General features: G+C 41.4%; 1 protein-coding gene and 1 pseudogene across 1 annotated transcript; both read left to right on the plus strand.

Annotated features, from left to right (window-relative positions):
- Positions 1 to 1339: 1339 nt before the first annotated feature.
- On the plus strand, positions 1340 to 18704 carry LOC133126580 (transferrin receptor protein 1-like; annotated as a pseudogene).
- A 6168-nt stretch (positions 18705 to 24872) lies between these two features.
- On the plus strand, positions 24873 to 25121 carry LOC133126581 (cytochrome c oxidase assembly factor 4 homolog, mitochondrial-like). The gene has a single exon (XM_061238924.1). The coding sequence runs from the start codon at positions 24873 to 24875 to the stop codon at positions 25119 to 25121; it is 249 nt and encodes an 82-aa protein (XP_061094908.1).
- Positions 25122 to 25442: the final 321 nt, after the last annotated feature.

Genomic DNA, 25442 nt, shown 5'->3' on the forward strand with positions numbered 1-25442 from the left:
CTTTTTGGCTCACAGACGTCATTTGAGACGTTCCAAATGACGTCTGTGAGCCACGGCTCATGCCTGCGAGCCGTGAGCCAAGGAGGTATAAATTGGGCTTCAGACTGCAGCATGTGACAGTTGATAAGGGAAAGTTGGATTTTGGGCTTCAAACTACATAGAGCAAAAGGTAATGTTGACTGAGGAAGAGAGATATTCAAGAGATATTCACACAAACCCTGTCCCCTGATTTTCCCCATTCATTATTTTCTATATTTTGGGCAGTGATAAACTTCTACAGTCGGTTAGCGTTTACACCAATCACATGCGAGTAGGCATTATCAGCGAGGATTAAAAAAAAAACCTGTTCTACGTGACTACAGGAAATGATGTGTTCATTCTAATAAGGAGCTCAGCTGGGAACCTCGTATGGAGGGTGCAGTGAATTGCTGAAGACAGGCGCAACCAAAGAACTGGTATGACAGCATGTTTTATTGAGTGGAAAACAATCGTAATCGTGCAAATGAACACATTTTTTATATTTGGAATTACAAGGCTAGCCGTACAGTTACCAATTGTTATAATATTTAAAGGTGCACTAGGTAAGATGACAACCAGGAGCCTTTTCCTATAATTTGTGATAAGGTTTGCGAATACATTTGGAGGGATTTCTGACCATTCCTCCATGCAGAACTTTTCAGAAGCATTGATATCTTTGGGAATGTGCTTTTGGACCCCCCCTCTTCAGTTCTTCAGGTTTTGATGGGATTTAATTATTTATTTATTTTGTACCTATAACCTGACTTGTACCCATGCCGTCTGTCTTGAATTGACAGTTCTTTGGAATTTCTCATAGTGATGAATGACAGTGATTTTGCATGCTTGTTACATAATTTTTATATTGAATTTTTATATGAAACAGGCAATGATGGAATAATATTGTTGCCTTTAGACTGAGCTTATCTAAATTTAGTAAAATGTTTTGGGGTTTTTTTACAAGATACCTGAAAGTAAATTTAAATAAAGTATATAGTTTGACTATAACACAACTGCGTTATTATACGCAGCCTTTTTCTTCATTTTTATCATGGATGCCAATACCTTTGGAGTCCACTGTATGTAGTGTATACTAGGCATATTGCAGACTGTGCCACATGTCCCCATGCTATTGTGCAACTATATGGAAAAAGTACACTATACTACAGATAAAATTTTAACTGTACAACTTTCTCATCCAGTGTACTCACGGTCTGCATTCGGGAACACATTACTAATTTATGTAGGCAGTATGTTTAATAGACAGTACATATTTTGCAGACACAGTAAATGGGAGGCTTTTTTAAAAGCAGAGGAGTGGACCATGACTGATCCCTATTCTGCCCCCGACAACACGGAGGACTCCTCAGCCAGGAAAGTAAACCCCTGGAAAAAACGAGTCATCTTCCTCTGCTGTATCTTCCTCATCTTCCTGATGTTAATCAGCGGTAAGCATGGCTAATGGAAAACTTGCTTTGCAAGTGCTGGCCGCCTGTTTAAATATCTGATCCCTGCATTAAATGATACCTGTTCACCATCTATTCATGGATACAGTTTCCTGTCCATATAACAAAATGTGCTTGGCTGTTTAAAAACCATTGGCATATTTACGAACAACTAGTAGTTACTAGCTTAGGCTACTAAGCTGGCTGACTAAGGTAAACTTTTTGATCTGAGTAAGCAGTAAGTAGATGTTACAGCGATAAGGTGCAGTATTTTTGGAGTAACCAGCCTTAATCCAGCCAGGTTAACTTTGTAAATCAGTTTGCTTTCTGTGCAGTAAAATAGTAAATGTTATCAAAATTGTTTTGGTTATAATTTGCCTTGGACGCAATAGTAATTATAATGCATATGGTAATGAACTCATAACAAAATAACTTTATGCCTTTAAAAAAAATTTATGAATGGAAAAGAGCTATTTTTAAAAGCTTTTCTAAGTGTGTGTGATGTATTATTTATTATTTCATGCAAATATAAAATAGACTGTTTTGGTGTGGTATGTGTATTGATTAAATCAGGGCTGGCCAGCTGTGTTAGTGGAGGGATGCAAGTTTTTCTTACACAATGCTTAATCAGTTAAGGCAGGCACTATTCATTCCCGTTTCAGCATGTCTGTCTGAATAGCAGGGCGGCCCGAGCCCTTCTGGTGAGGTTCCACCCCTGATGCCCATGCTCACTCTCTCACCTTCCAGGGTAGCCTGACCAATTGCGGAATTGAGAGGGAAGAGGGGCCAAAGGAAGAAGTGGACACCAGGCTGGACCAGAGTGACATCCGGAAACTGCTGCAGGACAGGCTAACGCCTGAACACTTCAGCAGCCGGCTTAGGTATCGCCTATCTCCAGTCCTGCGCTGAAGTCCTTAACTCTACTCTACTTTAATGTAGACCATTAAAAGTAGTATTCCAGTTAGGACTGGCGGATTATGAATTAAATTTTGCTAGTATTTTTCAGCTAGTATGATAACTGTAGAATTAAAATACTAACAGAGGAAATTATTGCCGCAAATTGGTGTTATTCATCTCGTCATCTTGCATTTTTCCCCGGATCTGCTTGCAGTACATGGCTTATATTCACATTGTTCTTGAAGCCACTGCTGTAAAATGTTATCTGATCTGAAACTATGGCATTCCAATCCAGTATTTTAAAGGTACAATAGGTAATTTCGGACATCTAACGGTCAAGAGAGAAAGAGCAGCAACAAACACCTTCAAACCACCACACTGATTATCCCTCCCCCTTCTCTGTAAATATGCTGACATTGAAATGCCTTTGGCTATGGCAATTAGAACCAATTTTCAACCAATGAGCTGGAATTATTGTACAGTTATACAATGTTTTGGTGTCGGGCCATCAACTGTATATTTTCAAACTCGAATTTAAACACAGGCAGGGGTTGAATTAACATATCAGTGAGCCTTTTTCAATGATAGGAAGCGATTTACCGTGGTCTTCTCAATGTTTTTACACAAAGATCTTACCTATTATACCTTTAACTACTATTCTTTGCTGTTCTTTCCATGTGAATGTATGAATCTCCGCTCACTCTCTGTGATCTCTCTCTCACTCTCTGTGATCTCTCTCTCTCTCACTCTCTGTGATCTCTCTCTCTCGCTCTCTCTCTCTCTCTCTCTCTCTCTCTCTCTCTCTCAGTGATCTCTCTCTGCCTAGCCATGAGGCAGGAAGCGAGGGAGATGAGCTTTTGGCAAATAAAGTCGCCAGGCCTTCGAGACCTACGACATGAGCCCTTGGAACGATGAGCATTTCGTGAAGATCCAGATCCCCCCAGGTCATTATCCGTAGATACTGTTTTGGATGAACCAACCCTGTCATTTGAATTTTTCTGATTGGATGGTGTAGCCATAAAATTGAAGAAAGTAATTGGTTTTGTTTCCCTTCATAGTGACTCCTCAAACAAAGTGCTGTTTGGCAAAGAGCTCATCGGCGTAACCAGGGGGTACTTGTCATACAGTGCTACTGGCACCAGACAGGTGTGTATCAGCAGGGTTGCCATCCCTGTAAGTGAACATGGTGGTTTGGAGATATGCTAGTGTACACTACACTCACTGAGCACTTTATTAGGTTGACCTGTACACCAATCACACATTACAACAGTGGTATGCAGAAGAGCATCTCTGAACACATCATAACTCTATCATAACTCTATGGGGATAGGCTACAGCAGCAGAAGACCAATAAAAAAAAAATGCGTCTAATAAATACCTGAGCTCTCGATTTGTTATTTGAAAACATTGGGTCTTAAAATTGCTACTCGCTAGGTATGAGATGCCATTCCAAGCTAATCCAACTGGCTTATGGGCTTCCGATCATTTTTTTCATGTGTCAAAATGAATCTTTCATTTTGCTGCCTGAAATTCTCAACTTTAGTATAGTGGAAAATGCACAACCCAGATCTAAGTACCACTTTAAAAAACTTAATTCATGATTCTTCCCCCCTATGTTTGAAATATAACCCACACTGCTTCGCCTTTTAGGGCAGGGTCTTGTACGTCCACTACGGCAAACCGGACGATTTCAAATATGTGACGGACAGAAAAATTGACTTGACTGGGGCCGTCGTCCTGCTCAGAGCCGGCAAGATCAGCTTTGCAGAGAAGGTGAGACTGGGGTGAGGTGTAGGAAACGAGTGCTCGCTCTGTAGAACTGGTTGAGGCTCCTGTTTCGTCCGTAAGGGTACGAGGCCAGTACCCATTTTGGCCAGGACGGAGATGTAAATCTCAATGGGACTATTTCCTGGTAAAATAATTAAGGTTAAGTAAATGCATGAATAAAAATTTAACCCTTTAAGGGGCAAGATCTCAGTGCAAGAATGTTATCATCCCTTTCAGTCCCAATCCCAATATGAAGTGGCTCCAACCAATTCCCAAGAGGTTTTGGCTTTGGTTGCAAAAATTGAGAAAGTTGAGAATTTAGTAAGGTTTTAATATGGGGCTCAAAAGTAAATAGTATAGCAGTCTTTTTAACTATACACTGAAGACAATTGAGTTTGAGGTCAAAAGATGTACAGGAGATTACAGTATTTTTCCTGGTTGGGTGGTCTGATACAAAGGTGATTTTGTTTAACAAATCTAGGAAATAAAAGCTGGAATTTGAATCTGTCATCTTTTGACCTCAATTGTCTTCAGTGTATAGCAAAAACAAAGCAATTAGCCTTTTTGTTCCAGTACTTTTGGAGGGGATTACAAATCAAGCTGCTGAAAAATACCAAAACAAATATTGCATCTTTTGCAAAATATATGCAATTTATTTATTCATTTCATTGCTTAAAGGTACAATAGGTAATTTTGGACTCCGAACGGCCAAGAGAGGAATTGCAACAACAAACCACAACCCACAGTCTATGAATATAACACGCGTTATTATACAGTAAGTATATAGTTCAGTGTTCTCATGCACTGCTTTTCCTCGTTTTGGAAAGCTGACAGAGACAAACGCAACAGAGCCTGCCAACTTTTCTCGTGTTCTTGTAAGAAAATGTTTGCTGAACAGGTCACTATGAAATCTTGACTTTGGTGTGCTAAACAATGCTATTTATAGTTTTTGTCTTTTTGAAGTTTTCACTTTAGCTAATCAACTATATTGTGAGCACGCAAGTTATTTGGCTGCATAACTAGCTGGCTATATAACTAAGATATGATAGTCTACCACAAACGATGCAACTGTAACTTACAGTTTGAGAGAAATAAAGGTCACGAATGATTGAACACGTAGAGACAAAAGGAACGTGTAGCTGCCCAAGTTGCACTCCAGACAAGTGATCACTGAAACTTTGTATACTATTGCTTATCTAGTTAGAAAACCAGTTCGCTATAACAAGCAAATTGGCCATTACTAGTAAGCTTCCCGAATGTACAAATATCCACCTGAAGCACAACGCTCGTACAATCGCTACTATGTTCGTATTGCCTATATTTTATCATAAGTGGATATTTAAGCTAACCATAGCTAATTTGCTTTTTGCTACTGATAACAAACTGGTATTGTTTTATAACTGGATATGTAGTCTTCGCTTGGATAATAAGCAATAGTACACATTTAGTGATTGCTTGTCTGGACTGCAATTTGGGCAGCACATGAATGAACACGATCAGAATAAGCCCCCAGAATGCCATTGGCTGTGGCATTTGGAACCATTTTTCAACCAATGAGCTTTAATTGCTGTGCAGCTGTATAATGTTTTGATACATTTGACGGCCCGACAAATGTAGACTTTGACCGTTTGCCTCTACAGTAACAATTTTGAGGTAGTAAAAGGCAGTAAAAATTGCGAGTTTCCGACAGTAGGGGCGGTCATGTTGCATTTCGGCCTGTAACAGGCAGAGAAGTGATTTATAGAAAGATTGCCCATAATCCATAGTGGTTTAGGGTTTGCTTTTCACACAACCACCACCAGGTGGCAAATGTAGGGTAGGTGTTTATGGTATATCTACCACTGCATCTTGTATATAACCATAATCGTATGTTTTTGTTTTTATCGTTCTACTGGCGAGTAGGCTACTGTTAAAAAGCAAATTGTATGGGTTAGTGCTATTGGCTAGCTCCATCTGAAAAAAACACTTTCCCTTCTAAATGCTCTTCTTACAAAGATGGCTTGCTTACAACAGCTGAGCTTATTTCTTCCATCTGAGTGTGATTTCACAAGGTGATTTATATGGACTATGTATCCTCCTAAATTGACTTTATCCGAGTTGTGTATAAATTGGGAAAAAATGAAAAAGGGCACTGCTGCCCCCCCCCCCCCCCCCTAATGTCGGAACCTGCAAGTAGGTCTGACCATTGTGGATTAGTGCGCAAACGCATGCCATCTGGTGGTGGTTGTGTGAACAACAAGTAATTACTGTGGGGAAATACAAAAGGATTCCCACTGCCTGCGAGATCTCCGGAGGCAGGACCGCCAAATGAAATGCGAAACCACTGTACCATTTTTGGAGTCGATTTTTCTCAACCTGATTTTGGATGATATTGCAGGACTCTGGACTATTTTTCTTCATTGCATAGTCATCCTATCATTATGAAACTTTGCAAAGCTTTACTCCATATCCAGGAGTGTTTTGAGCCAATTCTTATAAGCTTTAGGTGCGGATACAACATCACAAATGAGACGGGTGCGTGGGGGTTGGACCCAAAATGCACGACTCAGAAACAAAGGTTAAAGTCCCGTCAGGGCTTTATTCGGGACGACTCCCTGGAGAGTAATCAAAACAATCAATGTCCATACACGTAGATCCAGCCAAACAAATATTAAACAAACAAACAGCACGGTGCCGAGGGAAGAGGCAAACTCGTAGTCGGTAAACGTGCAGGGAGGTCTGGTAGCAGGAGAGCTGTCAGCGGGGCAGATGTACAGGCGGACGGCAGGCAGAGTCGTAGTCGAGGGCGATGCGGAAGTCGAAACCATAAAACAACCAGCGAGGCAAAAGTACAAAGACGGTAGGCGAGGACGTGGTCAAAAACAAACAATGGTCAACGAAACAGAAATCAATAACGATGGTCGGTAAAACAGGCTTGGATCTTAACGTGAATCAATCAGAAAATAATGCTCAAGAGTTGCGTAGTAAAACTAGAGGCAGACACTTTCGCGAAGAACAGTTGCGCGACTGGGCTATAAATGCGGGTGTAGACAGGTGTAAACAATTAGTTAGAGCATAGCAAGGAAATGGAACAGGTGTGATGGATGACAAGTTTAACAAGGAGATTAGTAATCGTTAGTAATAAACCTATCCTGCCCTAGCATTAGTAAATTAGTAAATGACATGCACGAGAAACGTAAGGTAACATGAACACATGATTAGTTTGTTAGTTTCTACCCAATCCTGATCTAGCGTTAGTAGTTTTAGTAAATAGACAAATGGAAACAATTAGGGAGTGAATGACAGAAGGAGAGAGAGAGAAAAGGCGGAACGCAAGGTTTGCGGAAAGACATCTAAAGTGTATGCATAAACAACGACCAGTTAACGTAACAATAAACATAAATCAAAACAAAACACAAAGCGAAACTAAGACGATAACCAATCAACATAACAAGGTAATATAATCGTACTAAACATAACTAGACATGACAAGAAAATAAATCGTAACGAAACATAACTAAACAACATGACGAACCTAGACTAACATAATACATGATAAGACACTACGTGACTAAGACAACATGAATAAACATAAAACATGGCGAGACAGACCTGAAACGTGACAACAAATCTCATTGTTCAATCCTGAAATTTAATAATTTTTCTTCATGAAAAATCCAAAATTTCTCTAAACATTACAATTTGGATTCAAGTGATTTAAAAAAAGAAAAGAGAAATGGCTCAAAACAATCTTCAAACATGTCTTATTTGGAATCTGAAAGAAGTATAATCAAAAAAAATAATCTTAGTTGGTTTAGATTGCTACAAATATTAATTTGTCATTTCCGCCATCTTGAATATTCTATGCAAATGAGCTCATTTACATATTTGTCAGAATTTCTGTACCTCTGTACTGTACTTTCTGAAAGTCCATACCTCATGATAATTGCAGTATGTACCTCTGGAAGGCTAAAGATGTGTTTTTGGTGGAACATAGCCTTAAAGGAGTTACATGGTGGTTGAATATGACACTTGGCAGTTGTCTATAGGCAACAACAAAACAAATGTGCATAATGTTTTTTTAAATTATTATTCAGTCATTTAAATGTATTTTAAAACGTATTATTCTAAGCCTAAATGTCCCACTATAAAAGATCACCCAAACTGTCTGGGAGTGGTAATGAGAACTGTCAACTAGCTATGATTGACAGACTGTGCTCCCACTTTCCACGTATTGTTTGCTACCCTCGCTGTCTACATGATACGTGCTCATCTGGGGAGACTGAATTTTCACAAGCTAACTAACTTAGCATATCAACTATCAATAACTAAGGTAAGGTTGCTGACTTATCCAATAACCATTTTTGCTAGCTAGCCAAGTTAAGATAAAAGCATGACTATAATGTCCTTATGAAAACAAACTAGCTAGCTAATGAGTTATAGGGGAGGAATAAGGAGAGTGGTTATCCTTATGTGACGCACTACGAGGGAACATTCTCAACCAGTTGAAAATAGAATGATACATTTAAAACATTTACTTCTCAATAACTACAGAACATATTTAATACTCTCATTGTGTTTCTCCAATGGTCTCTAGTGCAAATAGCATATAAAAACCTAGAAAGTGTGACCAACCACTATTTTGCTCGTTTAACCTACTTTTTGTCATATAGGGCGGCCATCTTACAAAACATGTTTTTGCTCATAACTGAAACTATATATTGAGACAAAGAAAGTATCAATTGACGCTTGACACTGGGCATATATCTCAAATGACAAATATATAGGTCAGAGGTCAAGGTCATATGGAAATATTCAAAAAGAGGTATGACCAAAATTTGGTACTTTTGGGGGGTAAAATTGTCTATTTATCCTCATGGTTTGCACTAAATCTATGCCGTAGCACAAGTAGGTGAAATAACCGGTGCATAGAGCCCAGTTATTCAATCTGGACATACATTCAAGATGGAATTCAACTTATAGCCTAGCATAATTTACCCATCTCAGTGTCCCAACATATCTACATATTTACAAGGCATAGTTCTCCAGTGGTGAGTGATGGTCTACGGAACTTCTAGTTGCATTGTGAAATCGTTTTTGTCAAGATTTTAGAATGTTATTGGAAAATTAGATGAAAACATTTTTGTCTGTGTCCAACTAGATCCCTTCAGTTTACTATTGTAGTTCCAGATCATTTGAAAGTTGTAGTTTGTAATGCATTCATTTTGTCTATGTCTTTGTATACATTTTATTAATCAGTATATTTCCATTTGTTTTGTCATCAGTTTGTTTGCTAAAATTTTTGTTTTTTGTTAAACCCTTCCCTCATTTTTGTAAATTCTTATTCAAAAAAAAAAGTTTTACAAGCCAGTTGCAGGCATCGCTGACTCGCTGACCTTTTTTTTCTTTTCTTTTCTTTTTTTTATAGGTGACCAATGCTGCCAAACTGAAAGCCGCTGCTGTGTTGATCTACCAAGACTTTCCTGACTATAGCTTTAAGAGCACTGAACTCTACGGCCATGTACGTATTGAGGACGTATTGGCATCTGTCATACTTTTGTGGTTATTAGTCATCATGGAAGTGGCCATTTGACTCTAACCCCGTATTCACACTACGAGTGATTTGGTTGACTGGTCGCACTAGGAAGTGCAGTAGGCTGAGGGAGGGGCAAGAACTTCCCGTTGTTTCCTCATTGTGATCTTGTGCAGATGCAAATTTTCTGTTGAAGCGAAGAAAGGCAATACACAATATAACATTTACGATATAAATTATTGTTCAATTCCTGTGGTTGTGCAATGTGACCGATAATTATTACTTGCTTTCGGTAGTTAGAGATATATCTTTCTCGGTTGCTATCTTACCAGCTACCGATCATCGCTGAGCAAATAGATTAGTAATAGCCATCCCATGCCGTATGAAACGTTAATCTAATGTTATGAGTATTGGGGTCGACACGATTTTGGCAGTGCGATACCCGAACCTTGTGTTATGACACTGATTATCATGTGACATACGTACCATTACACTAATTAGCTAACGTTAGTGCTGCTACACCAATTTTACCTGGCGATGTGTTTTTTTTTTTCAACCTATAGGAAATTACTAAAAAAGTATTAAACTTGGCAATGGTCATTGCACAACCAACATCATTTTTAAGGTGGTTGTCCTGTACTCTTTTATTTATTTATTTTTTAAACATTGTATAAAACCTGGTTGTGTTGTACCATCACCACAAGCTGTTCCTTGTTTTTCCGAACTGAAACTAGGCAGAACAATTATTTACAACAAGGTATATTGGTTGGACAAATACGAAACCTCAGATTCTGATTGGCTTGTTGACGGGGGATGCTCGCAAAAAGTTAAGCCATGGGTAACTTTTATCGGCCGATTTTTGTCGCTCAGTTGCCCGTGTTGCTGGCCGTCGCTCAGCTTCATAGAAAATGAATGGACTTCCGGTAACCCGTCGACCAAAATTGCTCATAGTCTGAACACGACGTAAGGGGGACAATCAAGGTGGAAAGCATTTCAACACTATTGTACGCTTCATATTTTCAGGTCCATTTGGGGTCTGGGGATCCTTACACACCAGGGTTCCCCTCCTTCAACCACACGCAGTTCCCCCCGGTCAAGTCCTCGGGCCTACCAGAAATTGTTGCTCAGACCATCACCGCCAACATGGCTGCCAAAATCTTCCGGTATGTCCACATACTTGCCTGGCTAGTTTGACCTAATGTTAAACTAACCTAACTTGACGTCTAACTTTAACTACCAGGAGGGTTTTGCCCTGTGTACGCTAGCTAACTTTGCACCGTTATGGGATATTGAACCTGCACAGCTTAACCTTGTGTAACATCTACCCGTTCTGTTCCTATTCTTATTTGTTTCTCGTATTTTTACTAGGTTTTCTCTTCGCATACACAAGGACGCAGTCTATCATTTAATTTCCAGCATGTGCCATCACTCGGCTAAGTGCAGCTAATAGACTAGACATGTTATCTGTTGTAAGCTGCGATTGTGGTCACCCTCAGTCTAATGCACAACAGACACGTTTCCAGTTTGTCTTCAGCTTGGGGAATGGACTAGATAATAACATGTTCCCCCTTCAGACATTCATAAAGTGTCTGTTTTGCCAGTTGTCAGAGGAAGTCTGACACAGCAACTGTTTCTAAGCAGTGATTGATGGAGTACAGTGTCAATCATACATTTGCGAACAACAATATTGTTGTAATCATCCAAAATGCACTGCCAGGACTCATTGTAGACCCTTGTCCCTCTCCCCTCCCTGCAGGAAAATGGGTGGCCTCAGTGCTCCTAGTTCTTGGTCTGCAGGATATCTGTCTGGGGTCCTGACATACAATCTGGGCGGTGAAAACGACATGGTCACAGTGGAAGTCAACAATGTCCTTGTGGAGAGGCGCATTCACAATGTTTTGGGGATTATTAAGGGATTTGTTGATTCAGGTACTTGAGCTTGTGTCCTGGGGCCTGTTCTATGACGCAGAATCTCTGTGTTTGCTGGATAAGACCCAGAGTAAGACCCAGAACAGCTTTTAAAAAACAATTCTGTGCAGTTATCTGGCTAACTCGGTAATCCTGCTTTGTGGCATCAGAGGTGAAGTGGTTAGACTCTCATTGTTCTATAGCTTTGTGCCTGCAGGTATATATACAGCCGCTCTGATAGGACTGCTGTGCATTATGTGACATGACTTGAGATTGCATTATAATAGAAGAGGTTTCATTTTTACATTTTCTAACTAGCTTGATGACAGACCATACCCATATCCACAATGGATGTCATTTGGCTCAAGATCATACATGTTGTTGCTGTTCAAGTTGTCTATTTTTATTATTTTTATTATATTTTTATCTGGATATTTTCTCTCGATCACCCATATGGGACATCTCTATATATGAATTGTGTATTTTGTTTTTGTGATGGGCGGCACGGATGGTGCAGTGGGTAGCACTGCCGCCTCACAGCAAGGAGGTCCTGGGTTCGAATCCCCGTCGGCCGGGGCCTCTCTGTGCGGAGTTTGCATGTTCTCCCCGTGTCTGTGTGGGTTTCCTCCGGGTACTCCGGTTTCCTCCCACAGTCCAAAGACATGCACGTTAGGCTGATTGGAGAGTCTAAATTGCCCGTAGGTATGACTGTGTGAGTGAATGGTGTGTGTGCCCTGCGATAGACTGGCGACCTGTCCAGGGTGTATTCCTGCCTTTCGCCCAATGTATGCTAGGATAGGCTCCAGCCCCCCTGCGACCCTGTTCAGGATAAGCGGGTTAAGATAATGGATGGATGGATGGATTTTTGTGATGTAGGCAAAGTACCTTGAAACCCTTGTTCTTCTCTTAAGGAGTTCAAATGAGCAGTAGTTAAGTTCCAGCTCCAGTAATCGCTTTCCTCACAACCATTCCAATAGTGCCCCTCACATTAAACCCTTAGAAAAGGTTTACAGCATGTTGGGTTTAAAGTACTGTTTGCCCCTCACCCCATCAGATCGCTATGTCGTGATTGGTGCCCAGAGGGACTCCTGGGGTCCTTGGCTACGCCAAGTCAACAGTGGGCACCAGCATACTGCTGGAGCTTGCCCATGCCATCTCAGACATGGTGAAGAATGGTAAGACTATCGATAGGGCATGGTAGAGCATGGAGGTTCTGCAGGTCTGTCTCTCATCCAGTCATCCCCCAGTTTAATTGTCAAAATCATCCACCTCAGCTGATGTATGGTGAATGTTCTGGTGGTATGATGCTGTACATCACCTAGGTTGATGCTACACATTGGAGGTGGTTGAAGAGTTTCCCCCTCATCACTGTTGGACAGTTTCAACAGATGGCTTATTTAGTTATCATCCATATGAAATTTATACAAATAAAGCACTCTAAAGATGACACTGCAGATCACTAACAACCACAAGTACATTCCTTTAACCTTTGTATAGGACAAATCTGAATGTTTGTAAACGGGTCGTTAAGATACTTCTGGATGGCCACTCAGCGGCAGAACAGAGTCAGGTTACTTCAAAATCGACTGAATCAGACCTGTGTAGAAACAGTTAGCTAGTTAACTATGCCAAAATCGTGTTGTGTTTGGGACTGTAATGGCAAATGTAATCAGGCGCACAGTAGATTAGACTTTTTCCGATTATTAAAAGGGAGGATAACCCCTACTTTTCGTGGTAACGTTACAGTCATAGGGTTTCCAGTAATGCTAGCTAGTTTGAACTGATTATTTTGCTGTTGTGACATCACGCTGATTTGTTGTATAGGAATGGAGAAGTTTCACATTGGCTTTTCTCAATAGGACCATTTTCTATCGACAAGACCTTGTTATCGTTATTGGCATTTGGCAGACGCTCTTATCCAGAGCGACGTACAGTTGATGAGACTAAGTAGGAGACAATCCTCCCCTAGAGCAATGCAGGGTTAAGGGCCTTGCTGAAGGGCCCAACGGCTGTGCAGATCTTATTGTGGCTACACCGGGATTAGAACCACCGACCTTGCGTGTCCCAGTCATTTACCTTAATCACTACGCTACAGACCTAATTCCCATAATCACTGAATCTATGAAAGTAAGCAAAGTAATTTTGTGGCCAAGGCTTTTGGCCAGTAGTTTTTATTTGTATTTTCTTTTATAGAGGGAAAAGGCTAGATTGCAAATAATATGGCAAAGCAAAGTCTGCCACCTACAGTAGTGTGCAGTGATGATTATACACCATGACATTTGTCTAAAAGGGGTCCTAAGATATTACTTCTTTAATCATTTTTGGTGAAAATGTATTGAGCAATACTAATTGTAGGCAATGAGAAAAAATAAATTCCCACAATTACATTGGGGTAAAAGTATGGCTAATAAACAGAAACACTGAATTTCGTTTTTAGAAAAATTTACATTTTGATTTTTTGATTTTTGCAGAGCATGAATGCATGTTTGAAGGCTCATTCCATGATTGTTGATGCTAAACAATTAGTTTAAACTGCTTTGAAGCAACATTATTCAGTTGTTCCAGTATTTAAGGTAACACGAACTTTGAGCAGTGTCACAGTTTTAAACAGGATGACACGATGGAAGGAGCTCTCTGAGATTGTTCGGAGCCACATTGTAGCCTTACATGATGCCGGTTGGTCACTTGGTGAAAAGAATCATCTGGTGACATAAAAGTGATGACTTGGCCCACTCAAAGTCCAGACCTTAATCCGATTGAGCAAATCTGGGATTTGCTGGATACCAAGATAAATAAATCTGTTGTAACATCGAAAGAATCTCTTTGGAATGAACTTCAAACCATTTGGAATGATTTAACGAGTGAAGAAAAAAAAAAATATGTGAACGATTAAATGCAAAGCAAAGGGTGGCCACAATAGATATTGACTTTATTCTCCAAAAGAGACTATTATTTTTGTTTTCACAATATATTGTTATCTGTTTACTTATTTTCATCTACATGAACCAATATTACATGCAATAAATACTTGAATAGTACTTGGTTTCTGATTTATCTTCATTGTGTTAAGTGTATAATCATCACTACACACTAGTGTACACATTTAAGTCTTCTTAGGGCTTTGGAGTTACCAGAGACAACTGTGAGGAATAGGAGTGACACAATACAGATTATTTAATCAATGTGACCCATCAAAGACTTTTTTCTTTGGTGTTCCTCTTTGCAAGTACACTGTCATTCCACTGTGAAATTGGCCAGTGGCTTCATCATAAAGTGTGTGGAATAATACACTATCCTGGAGCTAATCCCAGATTTGAGTTTATTCAGGGAGCTTTTGTTAGTCCATCAGTGGGAATCGCGGGTTAGTTTATTTTTGACTAAGGTGCAGCTGTCCAATGCATATTCATGGTCACTTCCCTCTTTCCTGTAGGTGATTTCTGGCCCAAGGGCGGCACGGATGGTGCAGTGGGTAGCACTGCCGCCTCACAGCAAGGAGGTCCTGGGTTCGAATCCCCGTCGGCCGGGGCCTCTCTGTGTGGAGTTTGCATGTTCTCCCCGTGTCTGCGTGGGTTTCCTCCGGGTACTCCGGTTTCCTCCCACAGTCCAAAGACATGCAGGTTAGGCTGATTGGAGAGTCTAAATTGCCCATAGGTATGAGTGTATGAGTGTGTGAGTGAATGGTGTGTGTGCCCTGCGATGGACTGGCGACCTGTCCAGGGTGTATTCCTGCCTTTCGCCCAATGTGTGCTGGGATAGGCTCCAGCCCCCTGCGACCCTGTTCAGGATAAGCGGGTTCAGATAATGGATGGATGGATGGATGGATTTCTGGCCCAGAAGAAGCATAGTCTTTGCCAGCTGGAGTGCTGGCGAGTATGGGAGTGTTGGTGCCACCGAGTGGTTGGAGGTGAGAATTGCACAAGTTGATTTGTTCAATTACAGTCAGTCTGTTGTATGGACCCCTGTGAATAGTTTTTCCTTGTTTCCTGCTGTAGGGATATTTGACCAGTCTGGGTTTGAAAGTGTTTTCGTATATCAATCTGGATGGTGCTCTTACTGGTGAGTTAGAATTCCCAATCTTCTATGTACTGTCAAATACTGTTTCCAATACTCACGCTTCTTCTGATGTTTTTCCCCAGGGCAACAGACATTTAAAGCCGCCGCCAGTCCGCTGCTTTACAAGTTGGTCCAGAACACAATGAGAGAGGTGACCATCCTGATGATAGTACCTAACATGCATGCGGTTGTCAAAAGCTGGAGGTTTGTAACTCTGTTTCCCATTTCAGATGAAAAGCCCCATCGGGGAGAAACCCGGAGAGAAGTCCCTGTATGAGCAAGTGGCCGGGTCAGACTGGGAGCGGGCAGTGTGAGTAGGCCCTGGTATAACACACACACACACACACACACACTTTGTGTGAACACTCTGACTAAAGTTCTGTGATTGAATGGTAACCTTTTCAGGATGTGTATTTATTTTTTATTTTTTTTCTTATGGGTGTGGGAATAGTCTGTTTAAAGTGGTAAAGAGTATATTACTGTTACTCTTCTGGATGTCAATTGGTAATTCTGTAAATTAAGTTGAAATTAATTCAGGAACCATGTCATTTTCAGTGGGTTTTGATTTTAATCATTTTATTTTTATTTACAGTTTGCCTGTGTATTCCTGCATGCATCTGGAGTGCAGATATTTTTGAGCAATGCTATTGCAGAAAATGAAATGCATAACCCCAAATGAAAAGGGCTGGTTAGTTGGTTGTGGCTTTAAGGCTAGCTTGCTGTGGTTGTCCTGACCCGGCGGTTCAGCGAGCTCCATTGCTCTCAAAATCGTGGTGTGCCGTCAGGTTTCAGGATGGTGCCCATGCAGATGGACGACTCTGCCTACCCTTTCATGACCTTCTCTGGCATCCCCTCAGTCTCCTACCGCTTCGCTGATCTCAGAGTGAGTCATCTGGAACATAATCATCTGAGAAAAATGAATTGTTCAGGAACAACAGCTCATCTGAACATTTTGTGTGTGCGTACATTGGTCTGTTCCTCAGCATTGAAACTGTCTGGGTGTGTTTCTGAACGCCTCCATTAGGGTTCTGGAGAGTACCCCTACTTTGGTACCGTCTTGGACACCAAAGAAAAGCTGGACTACGCCACGGCCCAGCGCACAGCCCAGCTCGCTGCCTCCGCCGCCCAGTTCGCTGGCCGGATGGCCCTCCGGCTCGTCCACGACCACCTGCTGAGGCTGGATGTGGATCGCTACGTCCGCCACTTCCGCCTCTTCGTGGCCAAGGTCAACCGCCGCGTCTACCAGCTGAAGCAGGTGGGGCCCGAGTGTATCGGTGGGGCTCAGGCTAGCCTGCCGTCCTGCTACAGCTATTACATTCTTCTGGAATTTGGCTGAAGAAAAGTGTTTCCGCTAATTTGTATTGTGTATTGACATACATAATTACACAGCACACATTCGTATTAACTTCTCCCTGCTGTCTGATATAAAGGAAGACCAGAATGAAATCAAAAGTTTAGGTTAGCTATAAATGCATTAACTATTTTCAGATGGTCTACTGAACTATAAAAAATGATAAATTTGGCCAAGTTCACAAAAATGAATGGGAGTGAATGGGATATGATATAGCCATACCTTTAACAGTCGGCAGGGACAGCTGATGTCTAATATTCACTCTATGCAAAGATGCATACAAACAAAGCAAGGTAAATTTTTGTTGATTCTGGAAGGAAGTTGATTCTCCAGTAATTGAATGTAGAAAATGAAATGGTATGGCTGTTGAAACCTGTGTATTTATTGATCATGTGATTGTTTGTCATGACATCATTGCTTTTGTTCCTGTTCAGTCTGCCGTTTCCGGAACTCAGATGGAAGCGCTGTCCGTCCAGTGGCTTAACTCCTCAGTCGGGTCCTTTGCCCGTGCATCTGCTGACCTGACCGTGGACATCCAGAATAGCAACTTGGGCGATGTGGAAATGTGCTGTACAATCAACGACCGCATCATGAGGGTAACCGCATTCCACCAACCCATTTCTGCTGTCTTCTCCGAGTCTTGGGCCATCGTGGTCAGCCAGCTAATGTTTGCAAACACTAACGTTACTGAACGCTGACCAGCCATTTAGTTAGTGGTTAGCCGCCAAGGTGACCAATCACTTGTTGTTCACCTCCTTCTTTCTTTCCTGGCTTCCTTTCCAATGGGTGGTGCTAGGAAGGTAATTAAATCATATCTGTATAAACAGTGGTTACCCGGACCGATGATATATTGTGTTTTCAGAAAGTAAACCATTTCAAAATCTAATTTTAAAATATTCCACTTGCTTTCTGAATAGACTCCACTCATTAGTTGCACCATGCCTTACATTATAGAGTCACTGGCTAACAGACAAGCAAACTTTTCACCGTTCATTTTCGGAGGGGCCTCGTTCTAATTGGGTGAGAAACTCTTTAAAATGTTTGTAGAAGAACACCAAAAAAAACTTGTCCAAAAATGTTTTCATTCATCTTTTTAATAAAAACTACCAAACTGATTTTCAGGAGTAATTGGAATAGCGCGTTTGCCTTAACAAAAGATTTTTCATGTATATTGGTCCCAGAACAGTGAAACGACGAGGCCGGTGACTTTCATATTTTGGAGTGTGGTTTGGACATCATCTAACAGAGGCACGACCGTAATGACTGAGCATGGTTGTTTTATGTTTTCAAGGTGAAAAACCTGGATCGCATGGCTTTCATTTCAATAGCATTTGAAAATCTTCTGAGCCAGGCTTCACAAATCTACTTTGTAACACCTCAGATGTAAGAGCCATTCCCCGGGCTCACTGCTTAGTTGCAGCATCCTCATTGTTGGACAGTGATGTAACAAAGTGCAGTACTGCTACACTGATTTAACTGAGATCCCACCTTCCCCACTCCACAGGTGGAGGCTAACCTCCTGTCCCCCTACGTGTCGCCTAAAGACACGCCCTTCCGCCACATCATGTTTGGCTCCGGCTCCCACACCATGCAGGCTCTGCTGGATCACCTGAACGCCATCCGAGAGTGCTCGCCAGACTCCGACACCAAGCTGTTCTGGAAACTGCAGAACCAGTTTGCCGAAGCTGCCTGGACCATCCAGAACTGTGCCAACAACCTGGCGGGTGACGTGTGGGCAATGAAAAACGAACTCTAAATCATAAAGCACTTAATGTCTTGAAAGGCTTAAATGTCTTAATGTTAAACACATTTAATGTCTAGAAGATTTTTACCAAAAACCGAGAAACTCTTGTACCGCTTTAATTTAGCTGAGAACTAAAACGAAATGTCAAAACACGGTACACGGTCATGGTAGGTACACCTCACACTGATGCACTTATTTTAAAATCCGTCCTAGTCAACCCGTTTTCCAGGGAATTAGTGGAGTGACTCCTACAGTATTGGCACCTACAGTTCCTTTGCTGTAGGAAAGAGTTTGGATCTCTGTGACACTGACACACAATCTTTTTATATTATAGGTGCAGTTTGCAAAGACTGTATGGTATTTCTAACAGTGACAGTACAGTGTTCACTATAAATGTTTTTCTTTTTTTTTGTATGAGATTATCGGAAGCAGTGCCTTCCATAATTGTGATGGTTATACAACTTTTAAAGCAGCATCTGCTACAAAAATACGTGTCACAGCTGTTACTAGAAACGGTTCTGTTCTTTGGCCAGAAGTTAAAGATTGGTTGAACACACCTAATTGGTGACATACAAAACGATAATTAGCTTAGATTACCGTAGTTCAGTTCACTTATGAACAGGTCATCGGGCTGTTTCTGGAAGAAGTGATTTGTTACATTGTATTTCTAATCCTGAAGTATTATCGGAGGCAGAGTCTTCCATAATGTGAAAAGGTTTTATGGTACCTTTTGCTTACCACCATGTATATACTGTATCGGAAGCAGTGCCTCCCATTTTTCACTGGTGTGAATGTAATTGCGTACTGTATGTAATTATCAAGAACAGTGTTTCCCATAATTTGTATACATTTATTATTTTCCTTTACAAATGTGCTTTATGCTTAATATTGTTGTCATGATGAGCTTAAAACTGGATGATGTGGGCTAGCAGGGGCTTCAATGCCTTCTTTGCCAAATAACTCCCTGAGAAATACCTTATTTTGCAGGCTTCATTTATTATTGAGTGCTTTTCAGAAGGTCTGTTGATTTGAGTAGAGGGTAATGTTTTTTCAAAGCCAGCCTTTAGTGAAATTTAATTATATTTTGTGAAATTCTGCTTTTCTTCTCCCATGTACCGTATGGCTTATGTGCCTTATTCTTCTCTTCTAATTGGTCCAAAGTTTTTTCAGCTATCAAACCCATCATTGCAGCCATGTGTTGGCTATTGCACATGGACACTGAAAATGGATTTGTGTAACCTCTTGGTTTAAAGCAAGAGGGGTGAAGTAGGGAATATCGCTGTTTGTCATTGAGAATGTGTCTGTGAATATTTATCAGTGACAGTGTTCACTATAAATTGTATTTTCTTAACTTTGTATGAGATTATCAGAAGCAGTGCCTTCCATAATTATGGCGGTTATACTGTCAGCTTTTAAAGCAGCATCTTCTACAAAAATACGTGTCACAGCTGTTACTAGAAACGGTTCTGTTCTTTGGACTTGGCCAGAAGTTAGATTGGTTGAACAAAGCTAATTGGTGACATACAAAATGATCATTATCTTAGATTAGTTCACTTATGAACAGGTTATCGGGCTGTTTCTGGAAGAATTGCCTACGGTACCTTTTGCTTACCACCATGTATATACTGTATCGGAAGCAGTGCCTCCCATATTTCACTGGTGTGAATGTAATTGCGTACTGTATGCAATTATCAAGAACAGTTTTTCCCAGAATTTGTATATATTTATTATTTTCCTTTACAAATTTGCTTTTTGCTTAATATTGTTGTCATGATGAGCTTAAAACTGGATGATGTGGGCTAGCAGGGGCTTCAATGCCTTCTTTGCCAAATAACTCCCTGAGAAAGACCTTATTTTGCAGGCTTCATTTATTATTGAGTGCTTTTCAGAAGGTCTGTTGATTTGAGTAGAGGGTAATGTTTTTTATACTGATACCAAAATCTCAAAGCCAGCCTTTAGTGAAATTTAATTCCATTTTGTGAAATTCTGCTTTTCTTCTCCCATGTACCGTATGGCTTATGTGCCTTATTCTTCTCTTCTAATTGGTCCAAAGTTTTTTCAGCTATCAAACCCATCATTGCAGCCATGTGTTGGCTATTGCACATGGACACTGAAAATGGATTTGTGTAACCTCTTGGTTTAAAGCAAGAGGGGTGAAGTAGGGAATATCACTGTTTGTCATTGAGAATGTGTCTGTGAATATTTATCAGTGACAGTGTTCACTATAAATTGTATTTTCTTAACTTTGTATGAGATTATCAGAAGCAGTGCCTTCCATAATTATGGCGGTTATACTGTCAGCTTTTAAAGCAGCATCTTCTACAAAAATACGTGTCACAGCTGTTACTCGAAACAGTTCTGTTCTTTGGACTTGGCCAGAAGTTAGATTGGTTGAACAAAACTAATTGGTGACATACAAAATGATCATTATCTTAGATTAGTTCACTTATGAACAGGTTATCGGGCTGTTTCTGGAAGAATTGCCTACGGTACCTTTTGCTTACCACCATGTATATACTGTATCGGAAGCAGTGCCTCCCATATTTCACTGGTGTGAATGTAATTGCGTACTGTATGTAATTATCAAGAACAGTGTTTCCCATAATTTGTATACATTTATTATTTTCCTTTACAAATGTGCTTTATGCTTAATATTGTTGTCATGATGAGCTTAAAACTGGATGATGTGGGCTAGCAGGGGCTTATAACCTCTTGGTTTAAAGCAAGAGGGGTGAAGTAGGGAATATCACTGTTTGTCATTGAGAATGTGTCTGTGAATATTTATCAGTGACAGTGTTCACTATAAATTGTATTTTCTTAACTTTGTATGAGATTATCAGAAGCAGTGCCTTCTGTTAAAGATTGGTTGAACACACCTAATTGGTGACATACAAAACGATAATTAGCTTAGATTACCGTAGTTCAGTTCACTTATGAACAGGTCATTGGGCTGTTTCTGGAAGAAGTGATTTGTTGCATTGTATTTCTAATCCTGAAGTATTATCGGAAGCAGAGTCTTCCATAATGTGAAAAAGGTTTATGGTACCTTTTGCTTACCACCATGTATATACTGTATCGGAAGCAGTGCCTCCCATATTTCACTGGTGTGAATGTAATTGCGTACTGTATGCAATTATCAAGAACAGTGTTTCCCAGAATTTGTATATATTTATTATTTAGCTTTTTGCTTAATATTGTTGTCATGATGAGCTTAAAACTGGATGATGTGGGTTAGCAGGGGCTTCAATGCCTTCTTTGCCAAATAACTCCCTGAGAAATACCTTATTTTGCAGGCTTCATTTATTATTGATTATTATACTTATTATTATACTTTTCAGAAGGTCTGTTGATTTGAGTAGAGGGTAATGTTTTTTTATACTGATACCAAAATCTCAAAGCCAGCCTTTAGTGAAATTTAATTCCATTTTATGAAAATAATTGTGGCAGTTTAAATCATCTGCTACAGAAATACTTACTTACTTAATGCGCCTACTGGAGTTGGCCAGCACTTGATTGGTTTAAGGTGTATTGATTATATTCTTAGGCCCACAATTATGTAAGCAAACCAACAAACTTAATTGGTAACATAATAAATAGTTTGAAAAAATTATTTCACTGTTTCATATTTTTTGTAATCCTGAAGTATTACTGGGAGCAGTGCCTTCAATAATGTTAAACATATGATACTTTTTCAGAAAAGGTCTTTGCCATCATTTTTATATATTATTTTATTAGTTTGTATGATGCTTGGTATTTTTTGCATGGATGCATGAAAAGCCTGTAATGTTTTGAAATGGGAATTTTAACTGAATAGTCATATCCGCTCTCTTCATTGTAATAAAAATGTTTTATGTAGTCATATGATATTTCTGCTTTAGGTTTTCTGCTGTTGATTGAGAATTATTGGTGTCAGTAATTTGTGTAATCTGACTGGACAAAATAAGTTAGCTGTTGCAGTCTGTAAAAGATTCTCCTGTTCTGCAATAAACCTCTACCCAGCTATTTTTTCCATTCTAATAATTTTTTTGTGATATTATTAATAATGCTTTGCTAAATGGACACTTTCTCCATCTAAATTGGCAGTACAAATTTTCATCATATTGTAGCATGACGGGGCTCCATGATGAAACTGACAATGAATAGAATTCAAGCTAAACAACTTTATTAAGCAGAAACACAGGAAAGCAGTCAGTCTCTGAACAGTACACACCATTTTATAGCCCCCCCCCCCCCCCCCCCCCCCCCGATCTAGTTAAACGATTAAATTAACAGTTTCATTAAAACTTTGCTCAATTAGCAGGTTAGAGTCACCTGGCAGAGCATCTGGGACGCAGGGAATGCTGGTAACCCCACAGCGATTCGTCAATGTCAATCCCTGGATGCTACATTGCCCCTGTTGTCCCTGATGGCCCTAGAGTCCTGTTCAAAGACTTCTAGATGCTGCGGCAACTGCCGCTGCTGTGTTGAGCGTACGGGGGAGCGAGTCACATAAGGTAAGTCAGGATGTCCGGTGGCCATGGGAACGAGTGCCTCTATGAGCGAGTGGCTGTGACATGGCCATGGGAGTGGGTCCCGATCCTTTCTTCTGACCTGGTGAACAATGTCCAAGACCTGGGCTAGGACCTGGTACAGCCCCTCCCAGTGACTGGTGAGCTTGGGGGACATCCCCTTCTTGCAGCACGGAATACACACCCAGACCTGGTCTCCGGTCGTTGAGGTATATGACACAGTGGTTTCAGGGCACGTCGGTTAGCACTCTCTCCAAGAGGCCCTCAAAGTTGGCTTGCGCATTGTAGAGCCTGAAAGGCATGACTGCACTGCTACAGGCTCTGGCTGATAGTGAACGCCATCTTCGGGTCAGCTCCACCTGTCAGTAGCCACTGCAGAGGTGGTGTGAGCTGAACCATCTGGAGTCGGCAATGTGGTCGAGGGCATCGTCAAAGCGGGGGAGTGGTTACAAGTCTTTTCTGGTTGTGTCATTGAGACGTTGGTAGTCGACATAGAACCGCCAGATGGAGTCTTCCTTGGCCATGGGTATGGCCGGGGCTGCCCAGGGGCTGTTGGAGGGTTCAATAATGCCTGCTACTGTTATCTCTTAGATCTTTTGCTCTGCCACCTGCTGCCTTGCTAGCACAAGCCAATGGGAGTGTAGCTGGATGGGGGCTGTGGTGCCGGTGACATGCTGGACCAGCCTGGTTTGCATGCAATCCTCATCTCTGCATACAGAAATGTCAGGAAACTTGTTCAGGAGGGTGCGGAGCTGCTGCTGTTCAGCATCGAGGCCCTCACAGCTATGCTGCCACAGGTCCAACCATGTTTGCACAGTCTCAGCCGAGGGGGTGGCTGGAGGCGCTGCACTCTCGTCGCACCTAGCTGCAAGCAAACATGCTGCTTTAGCCACTCAGGTGTGATGGCTTGTACGAACCAGCTCTTCTTGGGCTGTCGCGTTGAACTCAGGGTAGCCACCTCACACGTAGAACCAGATGTCAGCCGCAAACGAGCTCAGGCTCTTTCCCCCTCTCCGCCTCCAGCTGATCATGATCCCTCATCCGCTCTGCTAAAGGCCTCAGCTCACTGCCTGAATCGCCATTCTAGCGCCAGGGTGAAGGCCGGGTAGCTGCGTCTGTCTGTGGGACCTAGGTTGAGGAGGATCTCGAGGGCCTTCCCTTCTAGTGCCAACGCCAGACAGACAGCTGTCTATTCAGCGCCCCATCTGGTATTCCACGCTGCAAGCTGCATTACATTACATTATATTACGTGGCATTTAGCAGACGCTCTTATCCAGAGCGACGTACAACAAAGTGCAAATCAATCACAAGAACAAGTGCAAAAGTAGACCTGAGAGGACAGTACAGTTCCGAGTCCTAGTGTAAACATACAGAAATTCAGAACCCTTGAAGAGTACAATCAGCTTTCAAACTAGCATACCACTGTTGGCAGCTAGAATACAACAACAGTCAATAAAAACAACAATACCTATACAAGTAACGATATCTATACATAAGTGCCATTACAGTCTAAGGCTAATCACAGTGATTGTGAGTTGGGGAGGGAAAGGTGTAGCCTGAAGAGGTGACACACTTCCTTGTCCTTTCCCTAAATCTCCCCCCGTGGTGGAGGGCATTCTCAGACTGTGATGCACGAACTCAAAACTAGAAGCGAAAAGCGAATCGAGTCGTAATGGCGTCGTCGTCCTCCTCGCCACACGACCGCAGCAGACCGAGTGAGGATGAGGAGGACCCGGTCGACCAGATGATCTCCAGGACGGGATGCGCGGAGCTCCATTACGCTGTGCAGGAGTGTATGGCAGAGCGCCAGGACTGGCGGAAGTGCCAGCCCCAGGTGCAGGCCTTTAAGGAGTGCATGTTGACATTCCAGAGAGCAAGGAAGGAGCAACTCGCCAAGCAGAAACCAGCACAGGTCAATTAGTAGACCTGACTTCATGTCTGAAACTACCGTTTTTCTTTCTTGTGACTTTGCTCAGTGGTGTGAAAGTTTTTGGCATGCCATATACCAATAGTTTTCATATGGCCTTTTCTTCTGCGTGGCGGCCTGTAGCGTAGTGGTTAAGGTAAATGACTGGGACATGTAAGGTCGCTGGTTCTAATCCCGGACAGCCGTTGGGCCCTTGAGCAAGGCCCTTAACCCTACACTGCTCCAGGGGAGGATTGTCTCCTGCTTAGTCTAATCAACTGTACGTCGCTCTGGATAAGAGCGTCTGCCAAATGCCAAAAATGTAAATGTAAATGT

Source organism: Conger conger, chromosome 4 (genome assembly GCF_963514075.1).
Source record: "Conger conger chromosome 4, fConCon1.1, whole genome shotgun sequence".
NCBI lineage: Eukaryota > Metazoa > Chordata > Actinopteri > Anguilliformes > Congridae > Conger > Conger conger.

What these genes read in the sequence shown, in the direction of transcription:
- LOC133126581 (XM_061238924.1), top strand. Translation starts at nt 24,873, where the DNA reads ATGGCGTCGTCGTCCTCCTCGCCACACGACCGCAGCAGACCGAGTGAG.